The sequence below is a fragment of the Somniosus microcephalus genome, chromosome 11 (assembly GCF_052327205.1).
Source record: "Somniosus microcephalus isolate GS21.2 chromosome 11, FLI_Smic_1.0, whole genome shotgun sequence".
Classification (NCBI taxonomy): Eukaryota; Metazoa; Chordata; class Chondrichthyes; order Squaliformes; family Somniosidae; genus Somniosus; species Somniosus microcephalus.
In genome coordinates, this window is record NC_140997.1 from 192,751,779 (window position 1) to 192,767,196 (window position 15,418).

General features: G+C 40.9%; 1 protein-coding gene across 4 annotated transcripts in view; it reads right to left on the reverse strand.

Moving 5' to 3' along the window:
• Nucleotides 1-4,975: 4,975 nt before the first annotated feature.
• LOC147111074 (filamin-B-like) overlaps nt 4,976-15,418 on the reverse strand; it is a 185,621-nt gene continuing 175,178 nt past the window's right edge. For all 4 annotated transcript variants that reach the window (XM_086001571.1, XM_086001570.1, XM_086001569.1 and 1 more), the window contains 3 exons: nt 13,903-14,121; nt 11,926-12,129; nt 4,976-6,546 (listed from right to left, as the gene is read on the reverse strand). In XM_086001571.1, coding sequence (XP_085857697.1) covers nt 6,359-6,546; nt 11,926-12,129; nt 13,903-14,121 — 611 coding nt within the window. In that variant the 3' untranslated portion in view covers nt 4,976-6,358. The remainder of the gene's footprint in view (nt 6,547-11,925; nt 12,130-13,902; nt 14,122-15,418) is intronic.

The following is a 15,418-nucleotide window of genomic DNA, read 5'->3' on the forward strand; positions in this document are numbered from 1 at the left end:
AGCTCCAACAACACTCAAGGAGCTCGACACCATCCAGGACAAAGCAGCCCGCTTGATTGGCACCCCATCCACCACCTTAAACATTCACTCCCTCCACCACTGGCGTACTGTGGCTGCAGTGTGTACCATCTACAAGATGCACGGCAGCACCTCCCAAACCCACGGCCTTTTCCACCTAGGACAAGGGCAGCAGGCACATAGAACATCACCTCCAAGCTCTCCAAGTCCCACACCATTGTGACTTAGAAGTATAGTGCCAATCCTTCATCGTCACCGAGTCAAAATCCTGGAACTCCCTACCTAACAGCACTGTGGGAGTACCTTCACCACATGGACTGTAGTGGTTCAAGGCAGCGGCTTACCACCACCTTCAAGGGCAACTAGGGATGGACAATCAATGCTGGCCTTGCCAGTGTTGCCCAGATCCCATAAGCAAATAAAGTGTGCAACTTCCTTTCCTAGCACCTGTATCAGTGGTCATCTGGTAACCAAGACAAATTCAGCATTAACATTGGACTTTCATTTCAGTTCAAAATGTTGGATATGCATTAAATGAGGTAAGTACCTGGCAAGAAATTGCAAGAGATAAGATCCTGGTAATCTATTGCTATCCAATCAGAATCCCCCGCAACACAAGTTGTAGTGTATGTACCTTTAAGAGCCCCTATGTACTGTAATACTGGTAGTGACCACTCAGGTATAGAAGCCTGTATAGCGTCTTGTATAGTTTAGTTCACCTCCAGACTTTGTTCAGTAAACACCTGTTAAACCAACTCCTGCATTCTGTGTCTCCATTAATACACGGATACAACACAAGTGAAATGAGTTCCCTTTACAAGTTGGAGCTCATGCAAGTCTCACTAGTTCTGCCAAGATGCAAAGAATCAAGAATGACATAAGAACATGGCTTGGGCAAGTAACAGCGCTTACAGAAGATCCAAGAAAGACAACCAATAGCTTGGACTCATTTCAAGCATGGAAACAGCTAGAATACCTTTCCTGGCCCTACATTGGCTGCCGCGTTTCCTACATTAGTGATTCCACTTCAAAAATACTTCATTGGCTGCAAAGCACTCGAGACGTCCGGTGGTTGTGAAAGGCGCTATATAAATGCAAGTCTTTCTTATTAGGAGGTACATGAACAAGAAGCGGAGGAAGACCAAGGAAGCGCTGGATAAACAAGGTCAAGTGACTTGTCACAGAAAGAGACAGATGACTGAAGCTGCCAGGCGTGCAGAACCAACAATCCGGCCCCATCACTGCTGCTGAGACAACAGATCAGAATTTATTGTAGTTCGATCAAGGCTGATTTAGAAACATTATTTCAACTTTAATTTCTCTCCAATAGCAATATATATTTGCAATGTTTCCAACCAAGTTTGGAGAGATGTGAAGAGGATAGTTTACTTTCTGCCACCACTGATTTATATTAGCAAATTTTAATACACATGTTGCAACATGAAGACATATTTCACCCATGTTAGCAGCTACATTGATTCTTTGAATACAATTAACCTCAAATCAATGAGAATTTAAACCAGTCTTCTAAAATAAGACCCAATGAAAGTTCCTTTCACTTCAAAACTGTTTTGCTTACATAACGAGCCCCTGCTCCGCCATTCAATAAGATCATGGCTGATCATCAACCTCAACTCCATTTTCCCACCTGATTGCCATATCCCTGGATTCCCCAGGAGTTCAAAAATCTCAGTCTTGAATATACACAAAAGACTCAGCATCCAGAGCCTTCTGGGTCAGAGAATTCCAAAGATTCACAAGCCTCTGAATGAAGAAATTCCTCATCTGTCTTAAATGGCCATCCCCTTATCCTGAGACTATGCCCCCCTAGTTCCAGACACTCCAGCCAGGGGAAACGACCTCAGCATCTACCCTGTCAATCCCCTTCAGAATCTTGTATCAATGAGATCCCCTCATTCTTCTAAACTCCAGAGTATAGGCCCACAATCTCTCATCATAGGACAGTCCTCATCCCAGGAACCTTTGTTGCACAGCCGCCAAGGCAAGTATATCCTTCCTTAGATAAGGAGGCCAAAACTGTGCACAGTACTCCAGTCTCACCAAGGCCCTGTACAATTGTAGCAAGACTTCCTTACTCTTATGCTCCAATCCCCTTGCAATAAAGGCCAAAGTTGCATTTGTCTTCCTTATTGCTTGCTGTACCTGCATGCTAGCAATAAGGAAGGCAAATGGCATCAGTTAACTCAGCACAGACCAGGAATGGACTTCATACCTTGCTGATCTGTACTCCTCAGTAATACTCTATGCAGCAAACTTACCCATTGATCCAATCAGGGAGGCCTAAAAAAAGGTCACCAGAATTCAACCACCAGGGCTTTTCTTTTGTATGGGGAAGATCATATACAGTACCTCAAACATTCTTTAAAAATCACAATGTTGAAATAAACAAAGTTTTGCTACAGAAATGCTGCTGTAGTACTCAATGTGCAGCCAGACCATTGTGGCAAGACCAGTTATTTATATTTGTCAAGCATTTGATGTAAAATTGCATGGACAATTTCCAACAGCTAACTTTCCATGCTGGTATTCACAGTCTGCCAAAAACAAAAACACCAAGAATATATTTATTGCTAGACTTATTTATATTACAACACTAATCTGGAATCTAGGGTGATTAAGAGTATTTGTTTTTGTGATTTGAAAAAGATAATGCTTCCATTTGTGTAATGTGGGATAGTGTGGTCTACTCATACTGCAGTTGATGCACATCATTATCCATACAAAACTGTTCTGCAGGGTTTTCAGTGATAGTATTACTGTGCAAATTAGTGTAACTTGGCTGCTATTATATTTGATAGCATTTTAATGCACAAGACAGCAGGGCAGCAACACCAAAAGTGCCAATGTGACAATGCAGTCTGCTTCTCAGTACTTTTATTTGTGCTTACTGCAAAAGTCAGCTGCCATGAGCAAGCACTTCCTATGAACCAAATCTTGACCTTGTGCATCATGGCATAGCACTGGCACAACACAAGCCTTCTGCTAGAGATATGCACTTCAAAATCACTCAGCATGTGCTCCAAGATTTTTCCAAAAGCAACAGTACACAATATGCTGAAAGATTACAGGCTTAGAAACGTGTTAAAAAGCAAAATTATACAGCAGAGAATAATCAGATTAGAGGACCAATTCTCACCATTTTAAAAAGTTTCTCAAACACTAACTAAATATCTTGTTGATTTTTATGCTAGTGCAGGCCATTGCACTCATCGAAGTACCTTCATATGATGGACTTGCATGAACAGAACTAAAGAACTACCAAAAACCATAAAAAATGGTCAGTCAAAAATCAGAATAAAAAAGGCACAATGGTAGCATACAGATGAGCAGGAACATCTGTGATGGGCAAATGCTACCACCAATAATACCCACCTGCTCCTGCCAACCAAACCATCCTCTACTTATTGGATGAATTCGATCAAACAATCTGGCCTGCTCTGACAACTTCCCTTCATTACTAGCTGGTGGTCTCAAGGGAAAACACATTGATAACAGTAACCAGCTCAGAAAAATCATTGCCTTTTATGCAGTTCAAAAAACAATCCTAGTTTGGCAATATGAACTAGGTCAAATCTCTTATTCACAAAAGGCAAATGGAGTTTTGTTTAATATATAAAATGAGATTGAGGTACAGTATTACTCTACTGAATTGATTCACATACCCTTTTGGTTGGCATTTGTGCCACATCTTGGGCACAGATGTCAACATGTTAATTAGCCAAAAATGGTTGATCTTGCACTGGTTTAACAAGGCGTGTTGGCACCCTGACATTTATAGCACAGCCAAGAGGGGTTTGGAACACAGAAAAACCTGACACTATCTACTTTCTAATAAAAATTAAAATCCAGTTAGTCATCATTGAAAAAAACTTGTGGCTGAAGTCAGTTCTGTACTCCTCATTGGCTCAGGGGACACAGCATTTCCCACATTCCAATGTGATTTGAACAGGAAGTGCAAACACTGCTCAAAAACTGAAGTCACTGCTTGGTGCAGTAGAAAAGGCTACATGTAATTCAAGACAAGCAGCCAAAGTATTGGCAAGAGTTTGGCAATATTGTACTGCAGATGTTGCTTGGAGGGAGACACCGTCAGCAAGCACTTGGTGTTGATAAAAGTGCAGTGGGCCCTACAGGGCTGACCGATAATGTAACAGTGTAACAGCAAGAGTTGCGTGGGGGGAAAAAAACCCAAAGAGTCTCGAAGATCATGCACATCTGGAGAGTGGAGGTCCAGATTGTGCATGCATGACGAACACTGAAAAGGCAAATAAAATTGGTAAAGCTCAGGTGAAGCAACAGAGGACAAAAAGCTCAGACATCAGTAGGCACTGGCAAAGAAAATGCAATTCTAGGAATATGGAATGGAGAACTGCATTAGCAAATACATTTTTTTTTTTTTTAAAACAGGGATTTGCACTATTATTTACACAGTTCTATATTCAGCTGGACAGAAAAAAAATTGGGTGCGATTGGTTGTTTGCAGTATCTCTGCTATCTATTTCAGCAAATCAGTTCAGTAAATTTCTTTTTAATAAGAAACTCTGATGTGCCAATGCTATATGAAAAATTGTATAAATAGAAACAAATATTTCATTCCAGTTGTCAAAGATGTATGGTATGAAGTGTATTCACACATTAATTAATATTTAGTGATTCTTTTGTTCATAATCATGCACTGAATGTGTAGCCTTCTGTACCAGATGGGTAAAAATGAAGTGGAGCCCTTAGCAAGTTTTTCCACTTAACCTGATCCTTGATTTTACAAGTGTTAAGCAGTTGCTATGCAACCCAGAACAACCACAAAAATTGTTGCCTCTGGGACAGACTGAAGGTTTGTTTGCACACTTGTTTTAAAGCATCAGAGGTTTCACAACACAGACTTACTGAATTTAATTTCCAACCCAGTGACTAATAAAGTACATCTCAAACAGCTGAAAATTGTGCATTTATTGAAGTTTATTGAGTCAGTTCCTAGTTACATTAAGCTTTTCACCATAAGGCACAAAGCACTGTAAAAATTACAAACCATTCCCCACCCCTACTTTTTAAACTCATCAACAGAGATACAATATCCAATTAGAAAATCAGCTCCAGGAGAAAAATATGTAGCAAGATTAAGGCCAGAGTATAAACAGATTTCAAAGTTCAGTTTTAAGAGACAATTGTGCAATTTAGTAGCTTGTAATTTCAGTTTAAAACACAAATATTCAGTTATACAACAAACTGACCTAATGTTTTACCCAAATAATATGCACTAGAATCAGGTGAGCAACCTTGAACTTTGTTTGCTGCATGAGGCCAGTTCATTTTGACTGAAGTACCAAGATCAAATATCCAAGTACATCTAAAATGGCAGCGCTTCTGATCAATGAAGTGGCCAAATATGTGCAGCAAGAGGGATGCTGGTCTGGTTTGCTGGTTATCCTGGGTTTACCCAACTTGAGAACACTGGCTTCATGGGAGGTAGGACGAAATGGTAGAGGTTACATTTTATAGGTGGGTACTCAAATTGCTACCTTGTCCGCCATCTTATTCCAATCAGTCCTCCACTCACATTACATTGACATTAGCGCATGCACCATACATGCAGTAGACAATGAAACATGGGGTAAAGAAGACCACAGCAGCAAGGTTTTCCCCAGCAGCAAATAATATCAGTGTTTATGCATGGACACTTTTGCAGAATTATTTTTTTTGGAGGCCAAAGTTCCCGAGTCTCCACAGATTAGGCAATTGCGTTGCAAAATCTTTTGAACAGTTTGCACATTCCTTGCGGAAGCTTCAAAGCTAGTGCCTCTTCCATGAGCAGAAAGTGTCTGCCCCCCCCCCCCAACCTACTAATCAATGGACGACTAACAAGGAGCATAGCTGGCTCCAGTTTCATTATTACACGGAGGCAATGTTCAGAAATCTTATTCTACCATGGTGTCCAAGAAATAAACCATTTCAGAATGGGGTTCCCTCATTCTACATTGTTGAGTTTAAGTCCATCTGAAGCCCAAGCAGCTATTGATGGCTTTGGCCAAACTAGAGCAGGCAAAAGATCCCATCACATTAATCCAGTTTTACAATTAACCCAGTTTAGTTCATATTTATATATAATCCATACAATCTTCAGTTTATACATACAACAACTATGACAATTCTAGCTACTATTACCCAATCCATTCTTTGAAGTTGCTGATTCAACAGCATTATTGAAAAGTGGAGTCCATTCTGCAGCTTTTAAGCAGTCATGCAATTGCAATGTTCTCTGAAAATTCAAGATACTGAATTGGAGCGTTACATTTGAAGTAGCCAGGTTGAAGAGATGGCCTGTTTAAGGAACTGTAATATGGAATGGACTTCCAGGAATATGCTCGTCACCCCATTTTACAACCAGCGTATAGTTTCCCTTCTCCTTCACTAGATAGGCCACGTTATATTGCTCATTTCCAATGTGTTTCACAGATACCTCTTCACATGGAATTGTGGGTCCATGAACACCAACCAGTAGTACATTTGATCCTAAGAGGGGAAAATACTGGATTTTAGTTATTTAATTATTTATTGTACAACTAAAATGGTTAGTTTCCATTACAAGAAATACTCAATGGCATTCGGTTTCATTAAACTGTAATTTTATGCCAAAAAGGATTTTTTTTTTAAAAAAAGCACACAATGTTTCATAAGATGATGTACAATGGATACAGTAAATAGCAGGTAGAAAGGGAAAGATATTCAGGGCATCAGCCTGAAAAACTGAATGCATTAATATTTTCCCCACAGACGTGTCATTTTAAAACAATTTTCAGCTTTGAAATTTGAGGTTTTACTTGGATTTTGACTCCATTCCCTGCCCTGCCTTTTCAAGGTGAAGCATTATACTCCAGACTAAACAAATCACTAAATTAGCAGATGACAAGGGAGGGAAGAGACCTGGGGAGGTGCAATTTTAAAACCTTATTTCAACAAATTAAAATGGCATCATAATTACATACTCCATTCAAAACAAAACATCAAGCATTTAATGTCCTCCAAATCAACTTGTGCATACAGTTCAAGCTCCTTTCATCCTGAAGGTCACAGGTGTGCTACACCACCTGTGTTTACTATTACGGAAACTCCCCATGTCTCTTTACCTTGGATGAGTCACTAAAGCGTGTGAAACCAGCCAGCCATTCTGAAAATAGCTTCCATTTCATTCATGCAAACCCACCTCTTCAGTAAAGTACATGTACAATCAGACTGCTTGAATGCCGATTATACAAGAGAACACCCATAGCAAACTGATATTACAGAAAGGATTGGGTGCTATGGAAATCAGGTGTTGCTAGGTAGATTGGACACAGATTTTAGACTAATTTGCAACTCCGTCTCCACCTCTGCCCATCCGTTGCTGAAACCCTCATCTATGCCTTGGTTACCTCTAGACTAGACTATTCCAATTCTTTCCTGGTCAGCCTCCCACCTTGCACTCTCTAAACCAGAGCTCATCTAAAACTGCTGTCTGTTGTGCCAAGTCCTGTTCACCCATCACCTGTTCACTGACCTACATTTGGCGCTCAATCTGCCAAGAGCAATAGTGGTAGGGGATTCGATAGGGGAGCAGACAGGCGTTTCTGCGGCCGTAGACGCAACTCCAGGATGGTATGTTGCCTCCCTGGTGCCAGAGTCAAGGATGTCACTGAGCGGCTGCAAGACTGAGGGGGGAGGGTGAACAGCCAGAGGTTGTTGTCCATATTGGTACCAACGTCATAGGCAGAAAGAGGGATGAGGTCCTGCAGGCAGAATTTAGGGAACTGAGAGGTTGAAAAGCAGGACCTCAAAATGGTCGTAATCTCCAGATTACTCCCAGTGCCATATGCAAGTGAGTACAGGAATAGGAGGGTAGAACAGATGAATGTGTAGCTGGAGAGATGGTACAGGAGGGAGTGTTTTAGATTCCTGAGGCACTGACATTTTCTGGGGAAGGTGGGACCTGTACAAGCTAGACGGGTTACACCTCGGAGCCGGGACCAATATTCTCGCAGGGAGGTTTGTTAGTGCTGTTGGGGAGGGTTTAAACTAGCTTGGCAGGGGGGTGGGCACCAGCATATACAAGTAGAAGAGTGTATTGCATAGTACTAGAGAAGATAATACTAGAGACGGTAGTAGTACCATATTAGATAGGAGCAGATGAAGAAAGACTATGAAAAAAATTCAAAAGTGGGTTAGAATGCACAAAGTGTGGTGAATAAGGTTGATGAACTACAAGCACAATTAGCATTGTGGCAATAATGGAAACATGGCTGAAAAACAGTGAGGACTGGGCACTTAATATTAAAGTGTACAAGGTGCTCAGAAAAGAGAGGGAAGGAAAAAAAGGGAGGTGGGGTGGCAGTGCTGATTAAGACAGTGTAGTGTTAGAAAGGGAGGATGTTCTTGAGGGGACAAGGACAGAATCCATTTGGTTAGAGTTGAGGAGCAGAAAAGGGAATAATCACAATAGGGGTAATCTATAGGCCTCCAAATAGTGAGACAGAGGTAGAGGAGCAAATCTGTAGGGAAATCGCAGAGATATGCAAGAGCTGTAGAGTGGTGATATTGGGGGACTTTAATTATCCCAAATCGATATTTGGGTAATGCGAGAGTAAAGGGAAAGGAGGGGGAGGAATTTCTGAAATGTGTTCAGGAGAATTTCCTTGACCAGTATGTTCTTGGCCCAACTAGGAAGGAGGCATTGCTGGATCTGGTGCTGGGGAATGAGGTGGGCCAGGTCGACCAAGTGCCTATGGGAGAACACTTGGGTACAACTGATCGTATCATAAGATTTAGATTAGCAATGGAGAGGAGCAAGGAACAATCTAGAGTGGAACTTCTAAACTGGAATAGGGCTAACTTCAATGGGATGCAAAAGGATCTAGCCAGGGTAAAAATGGAACCAAAGACTGACAGGAAAAACTAAACGGAACAATGGGTGATCTTTAGAGATGTTCCAAGTACAGGCTAGGTACATTCCAACAACAGGGAAGGGTAAGGGAACCTTGGATGACGAGGGAGCTAGAGAAGATGCTCAACACAAAAATGTGTATGATGCATGTCAGGTGAATTCTTCCAAGGGAGAACCAGACCAAATACAATAAGTTGAGGGGAAGTGAAGATGAAAATAAGATTGGCAAAGAATGAATGAGAGTAGAATGGCAGTTAACATAAAAGGGAACCCAAAAATCTACCAGCATGTAAACAGTAAGCAGGTAGAAGAGGCAGGGTGGGGCCTATTAGAGACAAAGAAGGTGATATATGCTTAGAGGCTCAGGGCAAGGCTTGAATACTCAATGAGTACTTTGTATTGGTGTTTACTAAGGAGGTGGATGCTGACAAAAGTTAGATGTGAAAAAGGTAAAAGCAATGGAAGGGGTGAAAATTGATACAGGATGTACTAGAGGGGTTGGGTATGCTTAGAGTGGATAAGTCGCCTGGTCCAGACAGCTTGCATCCCAGGTTGCAAAGGGAATTGGGGGAGGAGATAGCAGAAGGGCTTGCCATAATTTTCCAATTTTCTAGATGCGGGGGAGGTGTCTGAAGATTGGAAAGTGGCAAATATATGACACCATTGTTCAAGGGTGCAAGGACAATCCTAGTAGCGACAGGCCGTTCAGTTTAACATCAGTGGTGGGTAAAGTTTTAGAAACAATAATCAAGGAAAAAAATTAACAGGCACTTGGAGAGGTTTAAGCTAATTAAAGGAGAGCCAACACCGATTTGTAAAAGGCAGACTAAGGTTGGTGTTTGGCTAATCTAATTGAATTTTTTGATAAAGTAACAGAGGATTGACGAAGGGAATGCAATGGATGTTGTCTACACGGACTTTCAAAAGGCGTTTGACAAAGTACCACATAGAAGGCTGGTTAACAAAATTGAGGCTCATGGAAAAGGTGGGTCAGTGGTAGCTTGGATAAGGAATTGGCTTAAGGACAGAAAACAGCAAGTTGTGCTAAATGGCTGTTTTTCCAGACTGGATGATGGTAGACAGTGGTATTCCCCAAGGGTCAGTGCTGGGGAGGGATGGGGGATCTTAGCTACAAAGGACAGGCTGGAGAAGCTAGATTTGTTTTCATTAGAGTAAAGGAGGCTGAGGGGTGATTTGATAGAGGTGTACAAGATTATGACGGGTTTGGATAGGCTAGACAGGGAAAGGTGGTTTCCACTAGTTGATGGCATAAGGACATGGGGACACAGATTTAAGGTTTTGGGCAAGAGATACAGGGGGGGCGGGGGGATGTGAGGAAAAACTTTATGCAGCGAGTGGTGAGGACCTGGAACTCACTGCTGACGGAAGTGGTGGAAACGGAAACACATGTTTTCAAGGGGAGACGGGATAGGCACTTGAGGGAAATAAACTTGCAGGGCTACAGGGAGAGAGATGGGGAATGGGACTGACTGGATTGCTCTACAGAGTGCCGGCACGGACTCGACGGGCTGAACGGCCTCCTTCTGTGCCATTATGACTATGACCAAGTCCCATTCACCCATTTCGCTGACCTATATTTGGCTCTCTGTCCAGCAACACCTCGATTTTAAATCCTTGTGGTCTCGCCCCTCCCCATCTCCAACCTCCTCCAGCCCTACAACCCTCCGAGATCTCTGCACTCCTCCAACTTTGGTCTCTTACACATCCGACTTCAAATTACTCCATTGTGCCTTCAGCTGCCTAGGCTTCAAGCGCTGCAGTTCACTCCCTAAACCTCCCTCTCCTCCTTTAAGACACTCCTTAAAACCTACCTCTTTGACCAAGCTTTTGGTCACCTGTCCCACTATCTCATGTGGGTCGGTGTCATTTTGTTTGATAACGCTCTGGTGAAGCACCGTGGGACATTTTACAATGTTAAAGTTGTTATTTCTAATACTCACCATGACTCCCCACCCCAAAGGTTGGGACATGCATACAAACCCAAAAAATTATCAGCATGTACAGTTGCGTCTATTTGTAACATTTATAGTGCCATTGATATGCACAAAAGTCACCTGTTTAGGCAAGTCTTAGGTGACAATAAATGAGGCAATGCCTCTGTATAATGCTGGAATTACCTAAGTATTGCCAACAAAGTCTGTCCTGGAAATTTAGTCCCCATAAAAACAATTAAATTCTAGCCAGACAATAAACTGGGGTATAGATAGGTAAAGACTGGATAAGAAGCTATGGTGTAGAGCTTAAGGATTTGCAATATATCAGCTTTCTTCTACAACAGTGTCATGTGCACAAGGGGCCCCACTTTAAAACAATTTTGTAAGCATTCGTTGCATAAATTTTGAAAGGTGTTCTGCTGCGCACAAGTAAAATGCACAAAATGTGAATAAAGCAGGCAACACAATTGTGGGAGCCAAAGCTTTGTCCAAAGTTTTTATTGGGTTGATTAGCCAACGGCTTATTAATTGATTGAACCAAAACTAAATTATGCTATTCCAATTTTGCACTCTTCAAAAACTGAAAATTAAACTCATCGTAACGAACAGGTAAAGTTATATTTTAAATTTCTGACTTGGAATAGAATTTGAAACAGGCTGAATTTGTAATCCTCAACACAAGTAGTTTACAAATATAACCAGTCCCAACACCAATGCTCCATTACAAAGTGGCTTGTCAAAGAATGCAGCACATACACTGGACTGGTTATTTAATATCATTTGGCAGAAAACCAGGACAGAACAAGTATAAATGCTGCAAGAGTCCATTCAAATAACCTAGATCTGAAGCCAATCCAAACATGCTCTAAATGCACCCAGCAGATTTCTGGACTAATTACAAAAGACACACTAATATAGAACAGTCTTGGGCCTCAATACTCAGCTACTGTGGTTCCTTTGAGTAGGTGTGGGGGTCTCAACAAAATTACTGATGTAGTCAGGGCGTAGGGTTAGTTTTACCTGCTCTGCTACAATCCACCGAGAAGCTGCTCTTCTGTCCTATATTTGCAGTAGCGAGACCTGAACCACTGGACACCACCTTGCTGCTATCGGATGAAAATTTGTGAACAGCACTGTAGGAACTGACGGTTGTTGATTTGGTCACAGACTCTACCACAATAGAGGAACTTTCATGTGTACTGCCACCGCTAATCAGCCGAGGACCTAGAAAAAGAAAAATATGTTAACTTAATCATTTACCTCTTGATCTCAGCTAGTTAATAAAAAGCAAGAGTGTTGTGACCCAACAAAAGACATGTCACATCTTTAGTTTGGTCTTGCAACTCACTAACTACCCTGTTTATATACAGGCCCTCAACAAGGCAACTTAACTACTGGCTCACAGTGGATAAGTTAATTTACCTGCAGCATACTTGAACAGTACTACCTGCATCAGTGAAGTGCATAAAGGGAAAGGCTATTCATTTAAGTCAATTCTACAAGAAAATAAGTGCTTCATTGTGTTAGTCAATTTTGTAAGATGTAGAAAGTGACTTTAAAAAAAGTCAAAATCCCATCCTTCATTCTGGATACTACACGATGACCTTGAGAAAATAATTGAGGAAAAGTAATGAGTTTAAACAACTCTAAGTGAGCAATTATGTTTAAAAAAAAAAAAAAAATTAAGTCAGCACACTTGCCAACAGTTTTTGCTACAGTGTCTGAATAGATCCCAGGATACAACTACAATGGAGATGGATTTACTGTACAGCCTATCAGGTCGCTTCTTTCGGAGCACAAATGGAAGTTCAATTGGTTGACGTGAAGCCATACTGGAATTGTTCATCTAAAATTTAACAATATTACAGGTATTAATTTTTCCCTCAAGTCCTGGAGAAACCAATTCAAATCTTTCTAAATAAACATAAAATGTTGAATGCCCTTTGCAGTTTCCAACACGTGGTTTCCATGATATCTGCCAAGGGATCCCTGTAACTATTAGCAGCAGTCTCAAACTAATTTGAAATACATACAGACCACAAAAGCTCACTGAATATGCTCCAAAATGCACAGCTTGTAACTGACAAATGAGCTCTGCTCCCCCTGAAGTAACCTGATCTGCATCAGGCTATTCTGAATTAGTTTGCATCTGCCTACTTTCAATTTTGGATTGGTCTAGGTTTTTTAAAAAGGCAGTATATTTTCTACAATTATATTTGTCTCTTGAAATAACAAAATAAAGAAAAATGCCAAATTTACCATCTTGTTTCATCGGCACATTTCCGCAGCAATAGTCTATAATATTCAGGGCCATCATTTGGTTACTTAACCTGTCTGACCAAGACTACAATGGAAGCATCCAATTCGCTTCTGTTCTGGACGGAGGGAATTGTATTCAGGATATTTAAACAAAAGAAAAAATGCAGTTATCTAATGTTATGTGCAACACCACATTTTGGCATGGTGTTACGCAGATCAGTTCAGAGAAATGCTGTCTGCAGCACACTAGCTAGATATGGTCGCTAGGTCTGGTATGCTAAACGTTGTGCTCTAGTTGAGGGATACGAATAGAACACTTCTTCCAGCCATCACTCCTGCAACAAGCAGGTGTTAAATGCAGGGCAAAGCTCCCTCTAGGCCTTCACCCCAACTTCTAATTACATGAGTGACTACATTTCAAAAGTACTATATTGGCTGTAAAGCGTTGGGATGCCGGAGGTCATGAAAGGTGCTATATAAATGCAAGTCTTTCTTTAAATGACTTCATCAGGAAGATTATAACATCCACCCTAGATAAATGGATTCTAAAAATTAAAGTCCTTTCATAAAAAGTTAATATTTGGCTCCTATGCCAAACAATAATGTTTATAACAATACACACCATTTAGATTGAAATAAAACTGCATTTGTGTTTTATTGGTAGGCTGTCTAATATAGACTTCTTAGTGTCTAGCTGGTAATGCACTGCCCATTGCACAATAATCCTGGTCAGATTACCTGTTACTTTTGCCTTGAAAGGACTACCCAGAATGTGAAAGGGTCCACCATATTTAATTCCAATTTGGTAGTCTCCTGGTGCCATAGGTGTGTACAAGACCTTGTATCCTTCAGGGCAGTCTCGGCAGTCCATTTTCACCTTAGATGGCCCATCAATTGCAACAGTAAGGGAGCCTGAGCTGGCATTAGCAGTTTTAACAATAAATTCAGACTGGATACCTGTAATTAGAAAGGATCATTAAAAATGTATTTAGTTTTATACATGAAGTACATTATATACACGCACACTAACTTGCTCTCCACAGCATTGGTGGAAATACCATCGTCACCAGCTGTGAGATGTCCAAATGCAACACAGGTTAACAAGATGTCCCAATTACTGCACTAAAGTATCTAATGGATATCTTACGGTAGTACAGCTGCATTTAGGGAGTTGCTGTGGGAGAAATCACTGGCACGAATCAGTCGCTTACTATTGTAGGATATGGTGTTACAGCTTCAAAACATTGAGTCACCTTTAGGCTTCTAGTCCCCTCCAGACCTGAATCACATGCTGGCTTGATAATCTGTTCCAACCAATTATGAAGCACTATCAGGAGTCACTGATTGCAACAGGAAAAAAGCCATCTGGGTTTTCCCAAAGGAGGAATACTCTAGCATAAACTTCCAGTCTGAAATCCCAACCTAACCACTGCAGTCGATTCAAACTAGTCTCAACTTAGTTTAAAAGGCAAACAATCCACAAAGTTTATTTTTTAAAAGCACTTTTTTTTTATTTTTATAAACTACACAAAGGCCACTTAAAACAAAATGTTAAATCTACACTTATTCTGCCCAGGAAAGTTTGTTAAAAACCTCAAATCTTTCACCAGCCTCAAGTCATTTGTCTATTAAATTTTAAATTCACAAGCAGAAAGCAACTTCCAGTCCTTCTACAAACAACCATTTGTGAAGTGCAGATAACAGCAGCGTTGATGCATAGTTAAATGTTTGTTTTTCCAGGCTATTTTGTAGCACTAGATTGATTGTTAAATCACTTAAGATCAGTTTTTAATAAAAAAGCCATTCAAAAGTCATGGCTATATTTGTCAGTGCTGTCACAAATGTAGCCTTTAAAATTCAAAGTGGCATTGTGGTGCTGTGAAGCTCTATTGTTCACAGTCATCTCCACACTGCAACTTTTGTAAACAACCTCACAATGCCTGCCGATTGAGCCGAACCACAAGTCATTAGATAGGAAGCTTAACTGTCAGTTTAGCCATAGGAAAGGCAATCTGTTTATAAGAGATAAGTCACAGTGGGACAGAGGCAAAGATGGGTACAGTGCACAAAATGTATCAGTTTTCAAGCCAGCTGTGGTGTTTTGGACAATAAATCAAGTTAACCTTCTGTTCACACACGTAAAGGTCAAGGGTGGGACCAACAAGCCCAGGGAACCCTGGATGTCAAGGGATATACAAGAATGGAGGCTTTTGGCAGATACAAAGGACTAAAAACAGTGGAAGCCCTAGAGGAG